Genomic DNA, 22,172 nt, shown 5'->3' with positions numbered 1-22,172 from the left:
AGTTAGGCAGGCAGCAGGTCGTGAAATTACAGTCGAATGTTGAAACACTTTAAGGGGCTTCAGGGCGTTACAGCCGCAAAAGATACACACATACAAATGAGAAAAAGGGACAAAATATTCACACGAGCAAAACAAATAACTATGTATAATAACAGGCATTTTAAAATCGATGAATAAAAAACATTTCTCTAGAGGAGTAGGTATCGTGTTTCATTTTACTGAAATAAATATGCAGAGTGGAAAGTCCATTAGTATGAAGTTTCACATTAAAGTAGCTACTTTACGAAACATTCATTAAACAGAATGTAAAATTATATTATAAGTTTGTTATGGCCTTTTGAGAAATGTGCTTGGTAGCATCACTAGCACGTTAGTCCAGTTTCGTGGAAATTCTGGATTAAAAATGGATTTTTAAAGTTTGCTTCTACCTATATTTATCTGTATGACCAAGGTCATACAATAGTCGAGTACATATATACATATATAATATAAAAGAAATATATGGTTGAGTACAAGTCTCAATTAAATTTCTCCACTCGTCTCTGTCTGTTGGCTTTTCTTTCAAAATCTTACCAAAACTTCTTAAATCTTCAGACCATCTAAAAAGCTTTTTCAATGAATCCATTTAGTATATTTTTAACGAAGCAGTAAAGACACAAATTCAAGAAACCTTCAAAACTTTCAGTTATGTAACGTAAGTTTTACTTTGAGTATGTAAAATATAAAAATTGTATTTTATAAATGATTTTTATTTTACATGTTTTTTGTGGATTTCCAGCCGTAATCATCTCGCCTTATTTACAAAAAGTAATTCAATATATTTTACACAAGAATTATTTATTTCTATGTAGTTTATATAAAATTAGTATATTCAGCCAATAGACAAAGAAGCATTGTAACTTTTTGGCCATTTATTACAAAATATGAAACAAATATTGATACCTACTTTGAAGCTGAATTTTGAATTTTGAAGGCTTGATTTTATAGACTGTGACGTGCCAGATGTTTATCGTCAATTTGATCAGTGTGCGGGCTCCTTTGAGCGACATTCAACAATTCGGAATTACATCGACAATTTCTGTATTACATCCGACAATTCTGAACTACACTGTCAAAGCACTGTCCTGCCACTACGGAACCGAATTGGTAACACAATTTCAATAGTGTCATCTTCACAATATGCAATCTAATTCGATTGCACGTGAATCATGGCGGATTTCTCGGACATTTTAAATTATTCGTATCCGTAACCGGATTTTATCTTGAATAAATTTTATTAATATATTTATTTAAATTTAATCTATCGCACACAATATGTGGCAGTCCAAATCAAAAGGCCCTTATGGCGACCGGCACTTACGCCTTTATTGCCGTTGTTTTGTATTCGAACAACGGCATTAAAGACCTAAGTGCCAGCCGCCCTAAGATCCTTTTTGATTTTGACCGTCACATGTAAAGGATGAGGTAAAAGGCGACTAAGGGAAAAATTACGGGATTAAAAAGTAATAAAGTTGACCAAAAAAAGAGGAGACATTTAATTTTTATAGGACTCAAAATCGGGATGCGAACGTAATGCAAGTAATTTCTTTAATTATCTTTATAACAAAAATTTAAACGGCTTACTTAAAAACCTAGGGCTTTTTCTGCCTTCTGTCTTGTATTTCAAGTATTGTTATAATAAATTTGCATGTTATAATTATTTCAGTAACATCACAAATAACTTTTAATTATAGCACTTTTATGGGATTATCAGTGTCTTGCTAAGAATATCTGTACAAAGTTGGCATCAAGTTAAACCAAACATATTATAAGCCGTACCGAAACCGTGTACGAAACACGAATGCTAATATGCCACCGAAGTTGAGAATCTTGTACTTAGGGAAACTTTACGCTTTGACTTTCTTTGAACGATATCTTGCGTCGGTTTTTACTCGAATGACAAATTCATCTTTTCATCAATTCAATCTATATTGTAGGAAGGTGGAAGGGCGCTGCACAGTAAACACAGACTCTGTACATTTTAATTCCTTAAAAATAATACAGTTACCACTTTAATGTGAATTGAATATTTTTTTTAAAGTATACGCATCGAGGCATATGTGTGTCTGTTCGTGGTATAATTCGACAATGGAATACTTCTAAATTGGCTAATAAACGAAAATACCTCAGGAAATAACTGCTCTTTGGCTTTGGTCGTGTTTTGGCTCAATCAAGTCGAAGAATCATGAAGAAGTGTGTGCAGTGCAGTGTAGTGGTTTTTGTGCAACAGTGCTTTTCACTTATAAATCTATATAAGTACTTAATTGGTTATTTTATTCAATTGGTTGTTTTATAACAACTACTGGCTGAAGGTGTCTTTAAAACCAACAATCGATATTCACCATCATATGATTAAATATCAGCTGGTTATTATGTTCCGATAAACAATTTCATCGTCATCGTCATCAATAAAATGGTCCAGTGGTCAACGCGTCTTGCTTCTGATCTGCGGGTTACGAGTTCGAATCTTAGTCTGTAGTTAGTTGTCTTTACTAGTTATGTTTTTCTTTTTATTATCATTAAAATATTACATTTATATTATTGATTGTGTTTTTTTATGGACATGTTATGAACTGGAATGCAAATGTTTTACATGAATAATTTTTTGTCTTCATTGTTATTATTATTTTTGTGATTATAGAAATTAAATTATAATGACGATTTGCAATAAATTCATATTATTTCAAGATTATTGTGACTGAATTATTAATGTATTTAGGCAATTGACAGTTTAACTTTTTATTTTATATCTGGTTGACTTATATGAAACATTAATATAATTAATAATTAAAAAAATGTATATTGTAATTGGATTATTATATTTCTGAGCGATTGATTTAATATAAATACTGTCATTGTAACGAGTTTGGAAATTATATTAATTTAATGCATGGTGTTGCATGTTATTTATTATTATTTGTTTTTTTTTTTTTTTTACCTTTATAATGTCACTACCAGACCCAGCTCCTGCTGCAGTGTCGCCTGTAGCTGGCCCCACGGTTCTTTCTTTAGATTCTTACCAAAAGTGTGAGCAGTGTGATCGCCCGCGTTTTTTTAAAGGACGTAGGGGTCTTAATGTACATATTTCTCGGGTTCATAAGGCTTCATCTTCATCGGTATCAAGTTCTAATCACAGGTCCAATACTGATGGGCCTCCTCCTTTATTGGCAGTTTCCGGTCCAGGTGATAGTCACCATCCGGAGGGTGTGTTTTGGGCTCTTTTGTCTAAGTACAAAAAATGTTTGCCAGTAGTCAAGAGAATCCCCAGGGGTGCAAGATTGTCGGTTGCAACAGCTTTAAAAAAAGTTATCGACAATATCATTGTGACCAACAGTATAGAAAGCTGGGAAAGCTTATTGTCTTTCGCTTTCAGAATTTTGCATGTACACGGTGAGGAAGGACGTTCATCTTCCCTAACCCAACTAATAAAATCGAATTGTTGTCAACATGATCATTATCTAGTTAGTATTGGGGATGCGCAACGCTTTATAAATAGGTCCAACAATGTTCTATTTGGTAGGATTAAGAGAATTGAGAATAAGGTTAGCGATGGGGATGTGAGGGGGGCAGCTCATTTGATTTTTTCCAATGATGCTCTTGCTCCAGAAACTGATGAAACCTTTGAATCCTTGGTGAGAAAACATCCTCAAAATACAACGCGTAATCTTCACCCGGATCCTCCTGTAGACGCAGACCATAACCTACAAATTTCTGCTGATCAAGTATTGGAATCTCTTAATTCTTTTAAAGGTGGATCTGCAAGCGGTCTGGATGGCTTATCACCACAGCATTTGAAAGACCTTTTGTGTGGTGCCACTGGTGATACGGGCCGCGCTTTACTGCAGAGTTTGGTTGCGCTCATTAATTTAATGTTGGCCGGTAAGGTTCCCAATGAAGTAGCCAGGATTTTGTATGGGGCTAATTTATGTGCCCTCGTCAAAAAGGATGGTGGTATACGTCCGATAGCAGTAGGTTGCACAATAAGAAGATTGGCTTCCAAAATTGTTTGCAAAAATGTTTTCATTACTTTGTCTTCATTATTTCAGCCTAAGCAGTTAGGTTTTGGAGTGAAGGGTGGCTGTGAGGCTATGGTACACTCTGCTAGGACTTTTATCAATTCTGCTAATAGTGAGGTTTTGTTAAAACTTGATATATGTAATGCTTTTAATTCAATTGATAGAGGTGTTTTCTTGCGAGAAGCTAGAGAGCACATTCCAGATATTTATTCATATTTGTGGCAATGTTACGGTACACCATCAAATCTTGTCTACAAGGATAAACTTATAAAATCTGTAACAGGTTGTCAACAGGGAGATCCTTTAGGACCTGCCATATTTAGTCTCGGTATAAACCCTATAATATCTACTCTCAGTTCTCCTCTAAATATGTGGTATTTAGATGATGGGACCTTGGGTGGGAACGCTGAGACCGTAAGGGCGGACTTGGAGACTTTGATTCATAGTTTTGAAGAGGTAGGGTTAAAACTAAATTTCTCCAAGTGCGAACTATACATAGGCGATTCCTTTGCAGATTCAGACAGAGACAATATTTATTCAAGTTTTCTAGCAGTAGCTCCTGGATTGACTTTGGTGAATGGGGATAGTTTACGTATTTTGGGTGCCCCGGTGTTGGAGGGTTCTGTTGAGAATTTCGTAAATGAACAGGTCATTAAATTTAATGCGTCTTCAGACCTTTTATTTAAAATTAATCCTCACATGGCTTACTTTATTATAAAATTCTGCCTCTTTGTGCCCAAGTTTACTTATGCTATACGGTGCTCGTTATTGTGGAAGCATCACAATCATCTAGAAGTCCTTGATGAACTTATTAAAGTTTCACTGGTAAGAGTGATCAATTCTGAAATAAATAGCGAGGCCTGGCAGTTTGCCTCACTACCAGTTCGTTTTGGAGGCATAGGCGTGCGTAAAGTATCTGATGTGGCTCTTCCAGCCTTTTTGTCCTCCGCTCATGCGGCATCCTCATTATGTGGTAGGATTCTGTCCCCGTTATCGGGTCCCATTGAGGTGTGCGGCTTGAGCGAGGCTGAGGAGGTATGGCGGTCAATTAGTTCGGAGGAGTTACCACTAAACAGAAGTTCACAGCGACAGTGGGACAATCCTTTATGCAAGGCCATCCAGGAGAGGACTCTGTCTCAGTGCAGCCGTTTGGAGGATCGTGCTCGCTTTCTAGCTTTAATGGAGAAAGAGTCTGGTTATTGGCTTCGGGCACTCCCATCAAAACATGTAGGCACTCTTTTAGACAAAACCACTTTTACCTTGGCTATGGGACTTCGCTTGGGTGCGAAAATAAATCAACCCCACATTTGTCAATGTGGTATGGCCGTTAACAGTTTCGGCCATCATGGCCTGTCTTGTGTGAGAAGTGTAGGGCGAATTCCTCGTCATGCATCTCTCAATGATATCATTCGCAGAACATTGGCAACGATTGGTATCCCCTCAATCTTGGAACCCAACGGGATATTCCGTGCTGACGGTAAACGCCCGGACGGTATGTCCCTTGTCCCTTGGCGCTTGGGAAGGAGCCTGGTTTGGGATGCCACATGTGTTGACACTTTGGCACCGTCACATTTACCGTCCACCTCTCTTCATGGCGGCGCGGCGGCTAGTGCGGCTGAAGCAGGCAAAATGCGAAAATATATGGGTCTGGTGGATAATTATTATTTTTTACCTTTTGCTGTTGAAACGATGGGTCCTTGGGGTCCTGAAGCAAGGCTATTTTTAAGAGAAATAACGACGCGCCTCGTGGAGGCAACGGGAGACTCGAGGGCTGGCAGCTTTTTTGCTCAGCGTGTAAGCCTCGCTATACAACGGGGCAACGCTGCCAGTATACTGGGCACGTTGCCTCCCTGTGGCACGTTGGAAGATTATTTTTATTTGTAAAACGGCATTTTTGTTTTGTATTTATGATGCTTTTTGTAAATATGAATAATAATAATAATAAATAAACCTTCATCTATATTAATATTACAAATTTGAGAGTATTTTTGTTTGTCCTTTTTTCACAACAAAACAGAGATTGATGAGATCAAGCATTAAACTGAAATACCATAAATAAGAACAGTAAATGTTCTTGTATATGGTGTGAAATACTTAAAATCAATATTTTTTTTTTTATATGAATTGATTGGTACATAAAGTCAAACAAGAATTTTTAATAGAGTATCTAAAACAGGGTACCTTTTCCAAGGAATTAGTAGGTAATTTTGATTTTTTTTTAATTCTTATTTTGCGAATGCAAAGAGTCATTTCACAATCACAAAAAGTATTCACACAATGACTGTGCCTAATGATACAATATCAAACATCTGGTTTATAATCTGAAAATATTCTAAACGTGCAAAGTATTGATTGTAAGTAGTTTAAATAAAAAAAGGACATTTTATGAAAATTATTATAATCAGTAGAAAAAAATCTGGAATTTTTTCACTAAAATAATTCTGGAATTTTTTAACTGAAAAATTTTTTCACTGCATTATATTATTTTCAAAATTAGTTAAAATCATATGTAACATGTATAACAAAATCATTAATAAATAAATCATTTGAATAAATTAAAGTACCTCGTTTTCATGACAAATTCACGCGGATGACGACGCCGCGCAGTAGGCAAAATTACAACAGAATAAAGGTTAGCCAAGATTACAGCGTTTAAAATTCAAATCTCGTCGTATGATAAACTCATGGCTACACGAATCGATTTTGCTTTAGTACGTTTGATTTCACTTTAGGGTTCAGTACACAAAGGGAAGCATAATGTTTTAATACCTGCTACTATTAGAGTAGTTTGGTCATTAAAATCGTTCGAGTGCGGCGCACATATATTTCCCATAATACTTGTCTAGTGTAAGTAGGGTTGCCATTGCCACACATTCCATCCCAACTAATAATATAAGTGCGAAATTAAGTTTGTTATCTACTCAACCAATCTTCTTGAATTTTTGCATTAATTTAGTTTTAAATACGGAGAAGGACATAGGGTACCTTTAATCACGGTAAAATACTCATGTGGGAAATTTATGCGGGCAAAACCGCGAGCAAAAGCTAGTTAGCTATATTATAGTATGGTATGTACAAACATACGTACTATATGTTTAGCCAATTGAACCATCTCCAGAAGCTTAATAGCGCAGTGATGATTAGCTTGTGATAGTGGCGGTTAAATAGCTCTCACAATGATCGATCATTGAATGAGTGACTAAAAATGTATTATTATCTTGAACTCCTCCGTGCTTCGGAAGACACGTAAAGCCGTTGGTCCCGGTTATATTTTGTAGTCGTTATAACCCGTCAATCCGCAATGGGCCCGTGTGGTCATGGCCTAAGTATACTTCTTATCCACCCGTAAGGAAGTCGTGTGCCCCATCAGTGGGAACGTTTACATGGCTGTTGATGATTATGCTGATGTACTATAGAAAAATATATAGACCAAAAACACTATATTTTACCCAAGTAAAGAGTGTGGTAGAAGCGTAATTCCAAATTCATGCATGGATAAACTGATCAGAGATAATATATCAATATTTACACGTACACTATTTAATATAAAAATTGACGTGAAAGAGTGCCTGTGTAGGTCTAATTTCTGAATAAATGATTTGAATTTGAATTCGAAAAATAAAATATATGTTTTTTTTTCTTGGATTTTTCAAAAAACTAGGGCTATTTTGAAATAAATACTATAGCTACAATCGGAAACTAAAGTGGCAACCATAGATAAAAGAAATACGTGGCAACCCTATATGTAAGCGACACATAAGGCAAGAGGTCTTGACGCGTTCAAAATCAATGAATGGATCGCCGTAATAACTCATATACGCAATTTTAATTGCCATTTCATGACTGGCAGACTTATGAAGTCTCTCTCCATGATTATAGGGCTAAATGAGAACATGAAATATATATTATAATAACGTAAAATTTAATATTAATAAGAAGATATAGGTACCTAAGGATTTTCTAAATCATTCTTCCAATTTTTGGTGTAATCTACTATTAATTCTTGGATAGAACAATTTTCTCGTGTCGTGTTTATTCGCTTTATTGCTCAAAATAATGTAAGTGATTCAAAAATGAGCGATCACATAGATATATCTATTGATATTGGATCTATCCTAAAACATACTTATGACGACCAAATCCAATGGTAAGAATGTCATTCCATTGGCCATCCTCAGTCATGGATCGTAAAATAAATTAACTATTCAATAAACTTGTTTGTTCGATCTCAGAAGAGAATAAAGTTTTCTAGAGAAAAATATTGCTTTAATAAAATTAATTACATTACCGTTATTGTTGATCTAACCTGGTATAGTCGACTGCACGTCAAGCTACCCGAATTCATTGCAACTTTCATTACTGCCGTATAAAGTGCCATGTAGGGTAATTTGACATGCGGTCGACTGTACAGACAAGGAAAGGTAATTAACTGGTGAGTTTATGCCTAGGACTAAATATTTTTTTTAGGTTTTACTCAATATTTTTATATATGTGTTTTACTCCAATTTTTTATTGAATTTCATCAATATTCACAACGAAATTTGGATAAAATTTTAGAGACCTTTCAAGATAATTCTGTGTGTTGGCTTATTACCTTGCATGACAGCATAAAACACTATACAATATGTTAATATATTATGTAGGAGTTGACAGAAACTTGATTGATTGCAGTTCTATACTTTAGTAGATTTGTGTAGCATTATATGTAACATAATATTATATTAATTAAATGAAGACTCATTTCCCAGATTACACAAGAAATAAATATAACCAAATTTTGTTAATAGCTACCAATTTAGCACCCGAAGCTTCCCCGAATAATTGGGGAATTTCAAACAAGAAATTCCTAACCCGGTCCAACTATAAACCATTAGAATGCTTGTTAATCTGTGCTATTAGGGGAACTATCGGGGGATTTGCTAAATATTTACCAATCTAAGTTATTGCCTGTCCAAGTATTCATCAATTAAAATATTATCTTTAGATAGAAATGGGCTGGTCTCTCTTTCTCATCTAAGCGGTTTCTTGGTTGCTTCCAGCCATTGAACCTCGTTGCCATGGATCCGCTTTTGGTCTATATGATTGTAAATCAGAGGAGGGACTTTTTAAAACAAAATGTATCTATCCACCTCTATTTAGGTGACCTTGATATATATATATATATATATATATATATAAACATCCAAGACCCGGACCAATCATTTTCCATCATGACCCGTCCGGGGCAAGCACTTTACCACTGCGCCACCGAGGTCGTTAAAATGTGTTCCTTCAAGGTCTATATATATATTTGTTATAAAATATGGTATCGTTGAGTTAGTATCCCATAACACAAGTTCGAACTTACTTTGGGGATAGCTCAATCTGTGTGATTTGTCCTAATATTTATTTACACATTTTAATGTATTTCTATTCGCAGGCAGATTGGTATACAGATTGGACAAGTGGCCCTTTACGTACCTATAAAATTTTTCAATCAGAATATTAATTCTATGAAACAATACTTTAAAAGGCAAAATATAAGCATTACAACAAAAACACGACGGCGTGCAGACCGAGCTTTAGGGTGGATATAGGAGGGGTGGGGGGGGGGGGTTACCTGGGGTGAGAGCGCCACGTGTTACTTGTGCGATCGGGAGGCATCTTCCATCTCGCTCGCACTGCCAACGTGTGGTTACAGGTAGCGTAGGTGTCATGCGTATCGATGCAACATATGTTTCAAGACAAAATATATTTCACGTATTCGCCCGTTATTCTGTTTCCAGAGATATAGTATGCTGTTGGATTATAGGTCGATAAATTTAAAAATTCATCATACGTGAATAAATATTCTTAGAGTTTAGAGATTTTAACATTAGTGTCATAAGTATATGACACTAATGTATGTGGCGAGTTGAAATATAGAAAAAATCTTAATTATTATAAAAATTACTGTTACAAATATGAGACCGAATAATCTATGAAAATTTCTTAATAGGATATCGCATAATTAAAACAAAATGCATTGAAATCAACTGATTGTGCTATTTTTCCGCTCGAATTAAAATACCTCAAATTATTTCTTAAAGATCAAACTTTGTGGGAAACTCAATTTCCTGCCGATGGCTTCAAATATCGTCAAGAATTGGTTTTTGTTATATATATTTCACTAATGGCTAGATTCTTCAAAGTGTATCAAATTAAAATATAGGTCCTATTATTGGTTCCTTTTTAACATTTCTTTCAAAGGCAAAGAAAATTAAAGACAACGAACATGTATAGCCAAATGAGATGGAATATTTTCTCATATAATTTCCTGAATTATCTCTAAAACAGCGACATAAAGGAGTAGAAAGAACGGGCACGCGTAAACGGCCAAATTATATAATCACTCTGTCCTGTTTCTTTTCAAGTATTTCTAATACGCTTTTCTCTCTCTTGGATGAGCGAAACGAAAGATATGGCGAAATCAAAAATTTTCTCTTTCTATTGAAAAAAATGTTGGTCGCCTGGTCACCCTTGTAAAACTGTCATATGATTAAATAAAAACTCTATGATTCGAAAAGTTATACTGTCAAAATCATTCAATATATTGTCGAAAGTTCAAGATGCAGTCATCACAAAATGTCATAAAATCAGGTACATAATTTTCAGGCAGTATTCTCAATAAACCTATCAGAATGACCATCGATGTACCCACTCGCCTACTGATATTTATAAACTCCGTACAAATGGTATTTATATTAATGTTGTTGCTACCAGTTGTTGACATTGTACAACTATCTAAAATATTGGACACATACAAAGAAATTGTCTTATCAAACTCAATATTCTGGGTATTCGCGGCTATTTACGGATCGTTTATTACTTTCTACGGATTAATAGGACCTACGAGAACTATAAATCATATGAATTATGTAAAATCTACTGGTGAGACTCCTGAACAAGTACTTTTACGTGCCATCAAAACCACTGACGCTAGCAGAAATTATTTACTTGCTGCATTTTCTTTACTTTTCCTTGTAACTATAGCGAGGCTTTTAGAATATGTGCATTTTTCAGCAAAACTACATGAGCTCTCCGATCTAATGAGTGACTATGATTTAGTGGATATCACGTGTGGAATATCAAATGAAAATGAACCAGGAACTATATTAATTGATGATAATTATTCGTTACTTGAAGAATCGGATGGTGAACGCCATGATAATTTCAGGTGGCCGTCTGTTATTCGATTAAATATTAAGGAGCAACATAAAATACGGCAGTTTTTTAAGTTCACGCCCAAAAAACATACAGAATGTAGTCCCAGCAAAAAATCTCTAGTTGGAAGAATATTAGAAAAAACTAAAAGTAAAAGAGATTTGAGCTCTTTATCAAAAACTGCACTCAAAGAAAATAATAACAAAAAAGCAGACAAAGCTGATAAAGATGAAAAAAGGAATTTGAAAAGAGAAAAGATAGACGCAATTGGTAATAAAGATCTGAAACTCGATAAAAAAGATACAAAAGACGTTGACAAATATTTGAAAGAGGATTAAAAAAGATTAGAAATTGGCTAAAAGATATACAGGAAAATAAAATCATTTAAAATTTATAACTACATTTGTAATAATAAATCAAAATCACTCAAAATGTACAATATATTCAGACTGATATTTATTATCATATTTATGATCGAAGTAGCCATTTTAGTGGCATTTTTGAAGCCGATCAAAGAACCTTACTACATCAGAGACTTGTGGTGTTATTTTAAAAATATTGATATATGCCCATGCTCGAATATAGCACTGCTTTCGGTTAGTTTTATCGTAATGAATACTTTGATGGATTTCTTATACGAACAAAGTGACTATGCAAGCATTATAAATCAAGTTAATGACAAGAATCTATACGCAAAATTTTATTATAGCAAAGTAATGATGTCGTATGTTGGAGGGATATTAGCTATATATATGTTGGTTGTAGTGGAGAGGTTGGGCCAATTTATGATAACAATAGCAAGATTACTAGAATTTGAGTTGATGTGCAGACATGCGATTTTAACAAGTAACTAGAAGTCGACATGAGATTTTTCTGATATTTTAATCAATCTATCATGACATTATAAACAAAGTGTAAACAAAGTTGACACAAATGCCGCTTGTTCTGTTGATTTGGAAATTTTATAAAATCTATTTACGTCGCCCTTATCAAAATGAAGGGTCGCAAAATAATAAAGCACCGTTTTTGCATTTTATAGGTACATAAAGACAATAAATAAATATACTACCAAAAGACTATGTTCTTAATGTGAATATCGGGTAACTATAAGCATGTAATGTGATATGAATTGTATACGAACTTCGTGAGGAAATCTGGCACTGGGCGACTATTTAGTTTACTAGTGTGTATGCGACTACTTGCAATTAGATAGTGGTAGGAAATTGTTAAAAGTTATCAGGTACCTGCAGGTGACTTGAATAAAATCTGACAACTTTGTTAGTCACACACGCTTAAGTAATAATTAATAATAATAAACAATAATAATAGTAACTTTATTCACAAAAAGAAAAAAGTACAATAGTTGACAGAATCATTTTAGAAGTTAGATTTACAATTTATAAGTTAGTTGAACTGTGGACTCTGCATTAAGCGATGCTTGTATCGCTTGTAATAATGTGAACATTTTGTAATAAATTAGGCTGTTTTATATTTGTCAGCAGTTTCGCCTGCTTAATATTTACCTCGGGTAACTATTTTTAAATAAAACATAGCCTATGCCTTTCCCATGCTCCTGTTATAATGTAGTTATGCGAAAATTTAAGAAAATTGAGTAGATATTGCGTGTAAAGGTAAAAAATACATTAATTTTCGCTTTTGTATTAGTGATATTTGGAGTTGGAATACCTCGGGGTGAGAAGTCCTAAAATAAAATGATGATAAGGGTAAACAATCACTGTTATCTAGTAACTGATTTTCATTGCTTAAATATACATAAAATTTATATTTCGTATTATACAAATCGGTAACACGATTTGTCAATGGCTCGGATTGCCTCATAGATTTTTCTTCCTCTTTGGATTGTCTTTCAGCCTTAACAAAAATTCAATCACGATGACAACTGACAACGAACAACACAAAAGAAAAATCCATTTCACAAAACGAATGGACGTCAATAAAGTACTGTCGCTAAATTTTACCGAGATGTAGGTTGGTGGAAACAAATTTCTGTGGTTTACATTTACATAAATGTCATAAAAATATATTATTCGTCGCCTGTTCGCCGTCAATACCGAAAAATGGATGGGACTTGTATATATCTCACTATAATATTGCTGTTGCAAATGTGCTTCACCCTTGGGATGTTAAACCCCATCCACGACGTCAGAAGAATTGCTTCGCTTATTCGCTTGACCACACTCAAATGTACAAGCTCGTACTTTGTAATCGTGATGATATATTTTTGCTCTATCGTCTACCTGGGAATGTACATCCCATTGCAAAACATACACAGATTGATCTTCACTGAAGACTACAATGAATACGAGAAGCTGGTGTTGCTGACGAGGATCGAGCGGAATTATATTATAGCTGGATTTTCCCTGTTCCTTGTTGTGGTTATGTACGGCATAAGATCTTTGGTGACATACACAGCTGATCTGACTCATATTACTGAAAGACAGGTGCCGTTTATAGGTGAGAAGGATATTTCAATGAAAAATGTTTCTGGAATATCTGAGAATATACTGCCTGGTCTGCTCCGCGTCAAGAGGTCTATATCGTATGAAACGATTCTATTTACTAACGAACTTCGTGACCATTTGAAGGCTGTGATAAAGAATATTGGACTTCCTCAGAGCAACTGCACCTTGTCTAGTCTTTTGGAGACCAACACTTTGAAACAACTCACTTGCTAGGCCGTTGCAGAGTTTCTTATTTGGTTATTCGATTAATGTGTATAATACTTTAAAATGTAATTTATTGACTTCATTTATAATAAATACAAATTTTACAGTAACTACGAGCTTTAAATTGAAACAAAAATCTGAAGTTATTTTAGTAATATCTCCTATTATATAATCTATTGTATTCTATAATCTTTCTCTACTGTAAAATAATTGATCACAAGAGAAGCTCCACTTCTCTCGGTTTTATTGGCTGTGGCTGTTAAATTCTCAGGTAATACAATGTTGATAGGATGATAACGATATGATATGTGATAGGGAATTTGATATGAATGTGGGTAAATATACTTTCGATAGCATGTATTAACGTGGTATATTCCTTTTTCTGGGAAGTTTTCTCAATGCCAAATTTCATAAAATTTGGCCCAGCCGTATGAGCGCGAAGAAGTAATAAACATACAGACTTTCGCCTTTATAATGTTAGTGGGATGGGATAAATTAATTCCAAATGTGGCACTGCAACATAGCAACACACGAACCCAGATATTTTAATTACACCACTGAGGTCGTCAAATATGGTCACAAACTGGAACTACCTAATTTCGGTTACAAGGTTACAACGGAATAAAGAGCGCACTATCAAGATGAAGACATAAAATAAAATGCGCACAAAAGTAAAGAAAATGCCAACGGACGAGTGAGGAACGCACACATTACCGACGAAATGGCTTCCGTTGAATTGGCTTTATTTTTTGGGGTCCGTTGTGTATAGAAAACAGGACAGTAACTACATAAAAACCACCCATTCACCAGGTATACGAGCGCTCGGGAATACAAACGAATTTATTTTACTGAAAAAAAAATATGAGTAATCAAATTTTGTTGGTAATATGAACAGGTTGTTCACTATGGGACTAGTCTGTAATTCCTTCCTAGATAGGATGTACTCGTGCCCCAAAGATTGCGAAAAAATAAATCTTAAATATTTGAAGATTCGTCTATGATTTTACAACCAGCCGCCTGACGTGAACCCGCCTTGAAAATTTCATTTTCGCCTATCAGATATCTAAGTTACGTATCCCTTAATCGCGTTGTGCAACATCCACGAAAGGATGATATGGTCCTATTCTTAGGACGGAACCAAACGCCATATGATTCTCTAATCTGAGTAAGAGAAAGAATAGGATCACTCCATAACCCGTAGATGTCGTACAAGGTGACTAACAGACACATAAATCTGGCAGCTAATAGACAACAACCACATTATCAATCCAGGTGTCACAGCTGTGAATGCGACCAGTAACAAGCAAAGGCGACAGATATGATGATGTATAAGATCAAGTCTACGAAGAAAAACAATAAGGAAACGCGGGGGCTAAGGCAGACGAAAGAAAGAGGCGGTTCTGCCAAAACTCCGTTTCTTTGATAAGGGAAATCGAAATAAGCCAATAAGCCACTAAGCATATGTGCTGCGCATTTCATTATAGCTGTGCACAAGTTGATACATCGGTTCCTTCTCTGTATTAGGTCCGTAATCATGTCTTATCTCTTACTGCGTAAACAGAGCCAAGAAAAAATAATCAACCAATCACAAATCCTTTATTTCTGTACAATCTAAACTAAATAATTGTTAACAATGTGCATTATTGTTATATAACATCCAGTCAGTCGCCCTCCGCCTCAGTCCGGGTATTTCTACGCGGTCTTCTTTTAAACCACGCAAGGGCATTTGATGCAGTTTTCACTGTTATTTATATATTTATTCCCGAAGGTTTATACATACATAAATGACCCGGTCCGAAGCCAGGTCGCCAGTACACAATAGACTGCTGAAATAATTAAAGCCTGTAAAGTCAGTACACCCGCTGACTATTAAAATATCAGAAGTCCCAGTGAAAATCGTAACAGTTTATCATAAAATAGGCATAAAGATAACAATACTTATCTCGATACACAGCAGTCTATTCTTACATTGTGTATTAGCATTGCAAATAGCACTATAAAAGTGTTATAGTACTGCCGTGGCAGGCACACAACTGGGTCGAACTATACATACAAAATAAAATAGTGTGCCGTGAGTTATGTTGTGAAAAAGTATTTCCGCCAATTTTTGTTGCGATTTCATATTTGTTTTGTTATATGTACATGGTAGTTTGGACGTAAAATATTACACAGAGGTATTTGAAAAGTATGATCGTCTAAAACAGTAAATAGTTAGGTAAAACATTTACGGCGTCACTCCCATGTCCCAAAATACATGTCTAGGAAATAATTTTGTATTATATTTAGAGTGGGTTGCGCCAGTCAATTTTGAAGTTAACTGCGCGCCACCGTCCTTTACATAAAATGGCGTACTTTGCGTTTTTCTGAGCAGATTAAAGTTCACGTCAAAGTTGACCAGTACACTCCAATGTGTTACACATATAATAAGATCACTTTCTATAAATTTATCTACGTACAGTTCATGATTCTAATTACTATGCGTTATCAAGAATATTATTATATCCCAATAATTACTATTTCTGTGCCATAAATAAGCAAATGAATTACACGATCGTTTATGAGCCAATCACAGCATTGTGGCTTGTGGCAAAACATCTAGGTCGTTATAGCTATGCTGGCTGATACTACAACAGCGCAGCTGATATTTAAATGTAGCTATCTGAATCGGTCAATGACATAGAGTAGATTATTTGAACCATTGACTCGAAGAAATGGTTTGTACCCGGGCAAAAACGCTCAGTTCCAGCCCAGGCGTAAACCCATATTTTCTGTTGAATAGACCGAAATTTAGCAATAACAATGTATGATGATTAAAGTGTACATACATACGTACATTGCATAGAATTTGTATAAAAATATAAATAAACAAACAGCTAATAAGTACCTAATAAAATAATGGACGTGAGACATTTCTGGTGTTGCAAACGGTTACGGTGACCACTTACCACCCAATGGCTTTTTGCTTGCTTAGTTAGTTATATAAATAAAAAAAAGTGTTTTTTTTTATATTATTTCTCTCACGGCTCTAATCCAGATTATCACAACCAGATTATACAACATTTTCGATTTAGTCTACATAAATATTGAATTTCATTATGCAATTGAAATTTAGAATACTTTCTACTAAAATACTTTATCTAGTGCATAATCTGTAAAAATATGTTTTATTCTTACATGTCATAAAACAAAAGTTCTCTGCCGCGTCTGTCTGTCTGTTCGCGATACTCTGTCTCTAATTCTATCATAGGTCGCCTGCCTGACGTCGAATCTCTCTGATCAACATTTCTATTCGGGATGACATGGCCAAGTCTAATAGTCAGGGAGCTAGCGAACTGTTACCGACTGTGTATTCATTATTAAACTTGTTTGCAGCCCCTAGAGTATCCCGGGTCACGAAATTGGACATTTGTGTTTCTTTACACAATCCAGTGTGTACGCAGCCTCGGTAATTATAAATGGAGCATGTAGGCAATGAATTTTATATATTCCCAGAATTTCCGAGCTCCAGTTTATGGTTTTGGGGTCTTCGGATGATTTGTGAGTAAGGTTATTTTATTGCTCCGCCAAATTTTGGCATGGGAAAGTATATTTGAGTGTTATTTTGTCGTTTACGCTAGTTTATTTACCATTAACTATAATAAGGGATTGATGTAAACCATACTTTCCACCGTACCCTGTTCATCCAAAACACAATAAATGTCACATACATTTTTAAAAGAGATATGTTAGCTAACTTGTAATTGGGTCAATACGAGCCTACCACAAATAAGGCAACTTTCAAACGGCAAAATCCGGCCAAATCCAGTGCAGTCCGAAGAAGTTAAAAGGGTATTTACAGATGTAATTGCGTCTAGCAAAACTATCGAAGAGTATTCTCCTTAAGATTTATTTTATCCTGACTAAGCCTCATCGAGGACCCTTGGGCTCTCTGAGTTGGTACAAGCCACATGGAAAATGTGAATGGCTATTATTAGAATTTAAATGACAGAAGACAGCGGAAACCTTTTTAAAGTTAATTAACTTACAAAAAATACATGTTCACTTTCCTTGGCGTTTTTTGAGATTTCCATTACACTATTAAGTTGGTATTACATAATGCAAAATTTATAAAAATATGCTAATATTTGTTTACATAAAGTGTCTAGACTATTGTACATCTGTCTTTGGGATAAAGTCGAAAATATTTATTCAGAAACCATTCCATCCATACCTTCACATGCACTTTTTCATTTTCATGTCACGTATTGTTACATAATATTTCTCGAAACAAATACAAATTACTACCTTATCGGTTTGGAACGACCACTTTTAAGGAGAGCCGCCGAAAAAAACTTACTTAAAAGTACTGATTCCAATCACACCAAAAGGACTAAAGAGAGAATCAGATACCTTACGACTATTATAAAAAAATAATCATGAATTATTTGAATGAATTAAAAAAAAAATTGAAATTATAATTATAATTTGCACCCAACATAAACGTGGCATACTAAGCTAACCGCTTACGCTTTTCCCTTACAATGGCCCGACCTTTTTATCTCGATAAAACTTCTATGGATTTATTCTTTTCACCGAAATCCTTTGATCTGACCGTTCGTAAAGCTCCATCTTCGATCTTTGGACACGGGTTTTGTCTACATGGTTGTATGATTTATATATTGATGTGTACTCATTTTGGTAGTCACAACAGCTGTGAAACGAAACGATGATTTTTCATTTTTATTTTTGTATAGTTTAATTGGATTGATCCTCATGCTTAGACGCTTGTGTCCAAGCGTCTAGGTGACAGTATGTCTACTGTCTTGAGTTTTCTGTGTTTTGAGTTTCGCACATTCATTCGTTTCCATAGACCAAAAACGGTTGTCCAAGTGGCCGACGGTTTCTTGACTTTCGCTCTCAACATTATCAACTACTGTCTACTCGCTCAGGAAAAACTTCAACTCAGAAATACAACAATATCTATTGGTGAAAACCGTACAAAAATCTATCTGATAGTTTTTGAGTTAATCACGTTCAGTTATGTTTAGAATCCGCGTCGAAAATTGTAATACTAAAGTGTTATTTTAAAGTTCTCAATTTTTCAAAGTAGTATGAATTTGGAAGAATTCAAATTCAAATTCAAATCATTTATTCAGAAATTAGACCTTCACAGGCACTTTTTCTCGTCAATCTTTATATTTATAGTTATTTCTCACAAGCTACAAACTACTGGCATTTCGGAAGGACCACTGCTGAGAAGAAATGCCGAAAGAAACTCATTTGAACAGTGTTGGTCCCTATCATGCCAGATCGGCTTACCATTATTGTTTCTTACAATGTTTTTTTTTCTTTCTAATAATATATAAAAGTACATAATGTACATAGTCAAAACGTATATCAAAACAGGTTATGATTGTGATCCGAGTGCTGATTATAATATATATATATATATATCGATGTGAAACACAATTAACTTACATGAAAATATATGAGAAACGAGATGACCAGTTCCCTCTGGCAGCACCCGTTCACGAGTTGACGCATGGGACAGCCATCGCGTAGAAGAAGAAGAATAAATAAATAAATAAATATATGAGGACAAATCACACAGACTGAGCCAGCCCCAAAGTAAGTTCGAGACTTGTGTTATGGGATACTAACTCAACGATACTATATTTTATAACAAATACATATATAGATAAGCATTTAAACAGTTAGCGTCATCATCATTACTGGAAAACTGAGTGGCCAAAGCCTGTAGAATTTAAATAAATGTTTGCGAAACTGTGTATTTGCAGTTGGTAGTTTGCCTGCCATTAACGTTTAGTTTCAACAGACAAGAACAAAATATCTGAGAGTTGGAAAGTTTTTCAGGTAAACCGCGTTTTACGGAATGCCTTTAAGGATCACGGGGGGAGGGGTTCGGAGGGGGTGGATGTTCAAACTTTTAATTTCGAGCGTTTTGTTTTAAAGTTATTCAGAGTTTCAGCGGTCGCAGGCATCCGAAAAATTCAGGTGTTTTATATTCAATGGCGGAACGCAATTTAAACGCGACATTGTCGAAATGAACATAATTAACGGTATTTAAAACAAAATACGTACCATTTTTAGCAATTTTATATTCGTATGTTTGAATAAATACAATATAATATCCTTTATTTGCACATAATAAAACATACGTTACATTACTTTAATTGGAAAGTTAAATAATATGTGCAAAAGACGGCCTTATCACAGACTCGTAGATTTTTTTTAACCACCGATGCAAAAAGAGGGGTGACATGAGTTTGACTGGAAAGTGTGTCGGTCTGTCTGTGTAAGTGGTACCCTAGCTGGTCACGCTTTCGCGCATCCAAATAGAAAAATTGATTTTTAATCAAGCACTCACGCGCGCGTACTGAATCCTTTTTACCGACTCCTTGGAGGAGAATATGGCGCGCGCGTGGGCATCAATGGGTGTACCGATGAATCGGATGCTGGTTTTTTTTATTTGATAGCTGATTTTTATATTTTATGATGTTTGATCAAAATCACTTCAGCCGTTCAAAAGTTGTAGCTAAATGATTATTGAAAGTCGGGGATTTTTTTTTTAAATTTGACTACAAAATAAACTTGTATAAGGCGTTGACAATATTGCTTAAAGGTAAATATTCCATTCATAGCACAGCGTATTTGTATTGTAACCAAATAAAGGGTTTCATTTGTCCGAACAGAATTTGTCAGTATTGGATTCTCCCGATTACACACAAACCGGACATGTCACATTACATTCAGCCAGACAATATGCTTCCTTTTCCTGCCCAAATAATTTATTGTCAAAGCAAATGTGCTTGTACATGTCATTTCAGCCCCTTTAGGCTCTGGATATATTGTGCTTAATTGGACTTTATTATAATATTCATAAGACATATTTTACTGTATCAAAAATATATTAATAATCTTCTAGTAAAATTCGATTTTTTGTTGCAAATAATATAATTATGAAATTAGCTTAATTGTATGTGGAGTGTATTTTTCATTTTTATTCCAGCTGCAATGTATGAAGCTTTGTTTGCAAGCTTTTGCGCAACATTTTACTCTATAAACTTGCGCTTTCGTGTTTATCTAGATGAAATGCAATTCTGCTTCCGTTTGCCACGGGAAGGTAATCTTTAGTGCCAAATAAATAAATAAATAATAAATATATAAGGACAAATCACACAGATTGAGCTAGCCCCAAAGTAAGTTCGAGACTTGTGTTATGGGATACTAACTCAACGATTCTGTATTTTATAACAAATACATATATAGATAAACATCCAAGACCCGGGCCAATCAGAAAAAGATCATTTTCCATCAGGACCCGACCAGGGATCGAACCCGGGACCTCACGAAATGATAAACACAGGCTGGTGTGTAAGCGTTTAACTTGGAAGTAAAATATTCTAACATTGCACGATTAAACGTTGTTGGAAGGAGATGATCAAGTATGCGTAGCGTGAGATGATTATGTACTACATGAAACAGAATATATAAGAAAATAAAATGTGGAACAATAGTACATATATACTGCTTTTTCTAAAGAAATCTCTTCCAGCTGACCCGAGTGAGGAAAGAGGGAGAAAGGGTCTTTACCCTTTCTCCCTCTTCACTCACTGCACGTGTACTAAATACAACAAATAATAATAATAATTCTTTATTTGTCAGATTAACAAAATAAACCTAAAACAATTGATAAAATAAACCTAATTAAAATTACATACATATACTTAAATATATACATACCATTGTATATAAACTTATATATACAGACACAGAGAGGTCTTTAAAGTCTTTTCTTAAAAACTGATATGGCATTGGAGTCACGTATATGAGATGGCAGCGAATTTCACAACCCGACAGCTTCAATGGAAAAAGAGTGGGAATATGCAACAGATTCATGACAAGGAAATTTAAGAAGGAATCTTAGAAGGAGACCGGCAAGGAGCATCAGCTATATTCGATTCATGTATCATTTTCATCGATATAATAATTATTCTGATCCTTTTGGATTTTAATATTAATAAATAAACAAATAAATATATTAGGACAAATCACACAGATCGAGTTAGCCCCAAAGTAAGTTCGAGACTTGTGTTATGGGATACTAACTTAACGATACTATATTTTATAACAAATACGTATATAGATAAACATCCAAGACCCGGGCCAATCAGAAAAAGATCATTTTCCATCATGACACGACCGGGGATCGAACCCGGGAACTTTCGGTTCAGTGGCAAGAACCTTA

At 34.9% G+C, this 22,172-nt stretch overlaps 2 protein-coding genes and 1 long non-coding RNA gene across 5 annotated transcripts in view; 2 read left to right on the top strand and 1 right to left on the bottom strand.

Annotated features, from left to right (window-relative positions):
• Positions 1 to 22,172, bottom strand: part of nAChRalpha1 (nicotinic Acetylcholine Receptor alpha1) — a 207,893-nt gene that overhangs the window by 169,235 nt on the left and 16,486 nt on the right. The window lies entirely within an intron of this gene.
• LOC128675711 (uncharacterized) lies at positions 10,614 to 12,130 on the top strand. 2 transcript variants are annotated; one of them, XR_008405327.1, is made up of 2 exons: positions 10,614 to 10,768; positions 11,097 to 12,130. It is a non-coding gene; the product is annotated as an uncharacterized LOC128675711 (long non-coding RNA). The 2 variants fall into 2 exon arrangements; XR_010370092.1 differs by having other exon boundaries at positions 10,614 to 10,964.
• LOC128675712 (uncharacterized) lies at positions 13,055 to 14,035 on the top strand. The gene has a single exon (XM_053755275.1). It carries the CDS (start codon positions 13,316 to 13,318, stop codon positions 13,931 to 13,933), a length of 618 nt encoding a protein of 205 aa, XP_053611250.1. The 5' UTR covers positions 13,055 to 13,315; the 3' UTR covers positions 13,934 to 14,035.

Source organism: Plodia interpunctella, chromosome 15, assembly GCF_027563975.2.
Source record: "Plodia interpunctella isolate USDA-ARS_2022_Savannah chromosome 15, ilPloInte3.2, whole genome shotgun sequence".
Lineage (NCBI taxonomy): Eukaryota > Metazoa > Arthropoda > Insecta > Lepidoptera > Pyralidae > Plodia > Plodia interpunctella.
The sequence above is the reverse complement of the archived record's forward strand: the minus strand, read 5'-3'. Positions and strand labels throughout refer to the sequence as shown.

Coding starts and splice junctions, on each gene's coding strand:
- LOC128675712 (XM_053755275.1), top strand. CDS start 13,316: ATGGATGGGACTTGTATATATCTCACTATAATATTGCTGTTGCAAATG.